The 2,189-nt window shown below is 63.6% G+C and overlaps 1 protein-coding gene across 1 annotated transcript in view; it reads right to left on the bottom strand.

Moving 5' to 3' along the window:
- Positions 1 to 2,189, bottom strand: part of CHMP1A (charged multivesicular body protein 1A) — a 4,685-nt gene that overhangs the window by 818 nt on the left and 1,678 nt on the right. The window contains exons 3-6 of the mRNA XM_014535618.1: positions 1,916 to 1,993; positions 1,124 to 1,270; positions 615 to 743; positions 6 to 197 (exon numbers count right to left, since the gene is read on the bottom strand). Coding sequence (XP_014391104.1) covers positions 6 to 197; positions 615 to 743; positions 1,124 to 1,183 — 381 coding nt within the window. The 5' untranslated portion in view covers positions 1,184 to 1,270; positions 1,916 to 1,993. The remainder of the gene's footprint in view (positions 1 to 5; positions 198 to 614; positions 744 to 1,123; positions 1,271 to 1,915; positions 1,994 to 2,189) is intronic.

Here is a 2,189-nt window from a genome sequence, read left to right as displayed (position 1 = left end):
ATCACCCACCTGCGCGACAGCTGGTCCTCCTGGCTGCGCACGGAGCTCTCGCCCACGGCAGACGCGCCTTCGGGCAGCTGGCTGAGCTGGTCCAGCACCTCCAGGCCGTTCTCCTCCGCGATCTGCACGATGAGGCTGTCCACCTGCTCCTGTGGCGTGGTCAGCGTGGTGGCCGAGCTCATGGAGTCCTCCATCACCTGGGGGCCAGGCTCTGGGCAGTCAGGCCAAGCCGGGGAGCCCCCACCGCAGCCTCACAGGGGCCCCGGCCACACCACAGCCACCATCTCATTTCCTGCTCGCTCCCCACTCCCACTCTCTCCGGCCTCCGGGTGTCACGCAGGGAGTGTTTCCAGCCACCCCACCTGGAGATCGCTGGCCCCCTGCCCCAGGCCTCCTGTGCTCGCGCTGTGTGCTGTCGGGACCCTGACAAGGGGTCAGGGACACGGAGGTGGCCCCACCGGGGCTCAGCACAGAGGACACCTGCTAACGGGCAGCTGGCTGAGCTGGTCCAGCACCTCCAGGCCGTTCTCCTCCGCGATCTGCACGATGAGGCTGTCCACCTGCTCCTGTGGCGTGGTCAGCGTGGTGGCCGAGCTCATGGAGTCCTCCATCACCGAGGTGTGCACGTCCAGGTTCTGCACCTGCTGCTCAAACCTGTCCATCACCGCAGACACCTTCTGCAGGTCCATGCTGCTCAGCGCTCGGTCCAGGGCTTTGGTCACCTGCGCCATGTTCTTGGTCACCTGGCCCAGGAGGGAGTAAGGAGGCAACAGGACTGAGGAGGGGACATCCCACCAGGGACAGGCCCGAGCCCTCCTCCACCCAGGCCAGCGAGATCCAGCCCTGCCGAGCCAGCAGCCCCCGGGCCGCACAGGCCCTCCTGCGGGCGCCCAGGAAACGCCGCCACCAGTGGACACGAGACCGGCGTGGCCCGAGGGAAAGCCCGAGGACACCCGGCTCTAGGGCTATGCGCTCCTTGGTAGGCACTTGCTGTGCAGGGACTCCCCCGTCCACCCCGCAGACCCAAAGGGCCCTGGCATGACCCCTTCCAGCCCCAGCTCGTCCCCTGGACGTGGCCAGCAGGGGGAGCACCCACAGGTATGAGGCCGGGCCAGACACTCACCCCCTTCATGGTCACAGCTGTCTGCACCTTGGAGGCCACTGCGTCCACGCGAGACGCCATGCGCAGCCAGTTCACACCCTCATTCTTCTTGCGAATGGCATTCTCCGCGTACACACGGGCACACTCCACGTTCTTCTGCTGCAGGGCCTGAAATTTGGGGCCATGCCCACCCTGCTCAGGGGCCTGGCCTGGCCTCCAGCCCTGCCCTCACCCCACGAGGGGTTGCCTCCCCTCTGCCCAGGCTCTGGTGCCCGAGCTTCGTGGGGAAAAGCGGGCTCAGTGCAGGGGTCAGGAGCGACCGCCAGAAGCCCACTTCCTACACCATTTAGAAAAAACTCAAGTTCAGAACGGCGGGAATGAATAAAAGGCATGGACATCAAGGAAAAAGCATAGGCGATGCCTCATCTTTCTGCTCTGGGTGCCTGGGGGTGGGGGGCAGAAAAGGAGCCCCCCCCTTTTCTGTGGCCTTAGCAGCGGCCCCTCCCCTTCCCTGCGTGGAAGCCACAGCCACGAAGAGATGCCAGGAGCCCAGCTGGTGTGGCTCAGGGGTTAAGCGACAACCTATGAACCAGGAGGTCACGGTTCGATTCCCGGTCGGGGCACACGCCCAGGGTTGCAGGCTCGATCCCCAGTGTGGGGCGTGCAGGAGGCAGCGATCCATGATTCTCTCTCATCATTGAAGTTTCTATCTCTCTCCCTCTCCCTTCCTCTCTGAAATCAATAAAAATGCATTTAAAAAAAAGAAAGAACAAGAAAGAAGACCCAGAAGTAAGGACAGTGGCAGCGCCTCACCTTCTTCACCTTGGCCTGCTCCGCCTTCGAGTCCTTCTCCGCCTTCTTGGCCAGTTTCTCCAGCTGCTTCGCTGTGAACTGAGCAGAGGCGAGAGCCCTGGTCACACTGGCAAAGCCCTGCCCACCTAACAAGGTGCCTTCCACACGCGTGCTTGTGAACAAGTGCCCGCAGCCGGCCCTCCTGCCCATGGCAAAGCCCAGGTGACGAGCGACACCAGCAGCTGGCGCACATCACGCTGGCCGGCCCCGTTGTTCAGAACTAACCAGGATGTTA

This window comes from Myotis brandtii, unplaced genomic scaffold, assembly GCF_000412655.1.
Source record: "Myotis brandtii unplaced genomic scaffold, ASM41265v1 scaffold1466, whole genome shotgun sequence".
NCBI lineage: Eukaryota > Metazoa > Chordata > Mammalia > Chiroptera > Vespertilionidae > Myotis > Myotis brandtii.
This window is presented reverse-complemented; position numbering and strand designations above follow the sequence as displayed.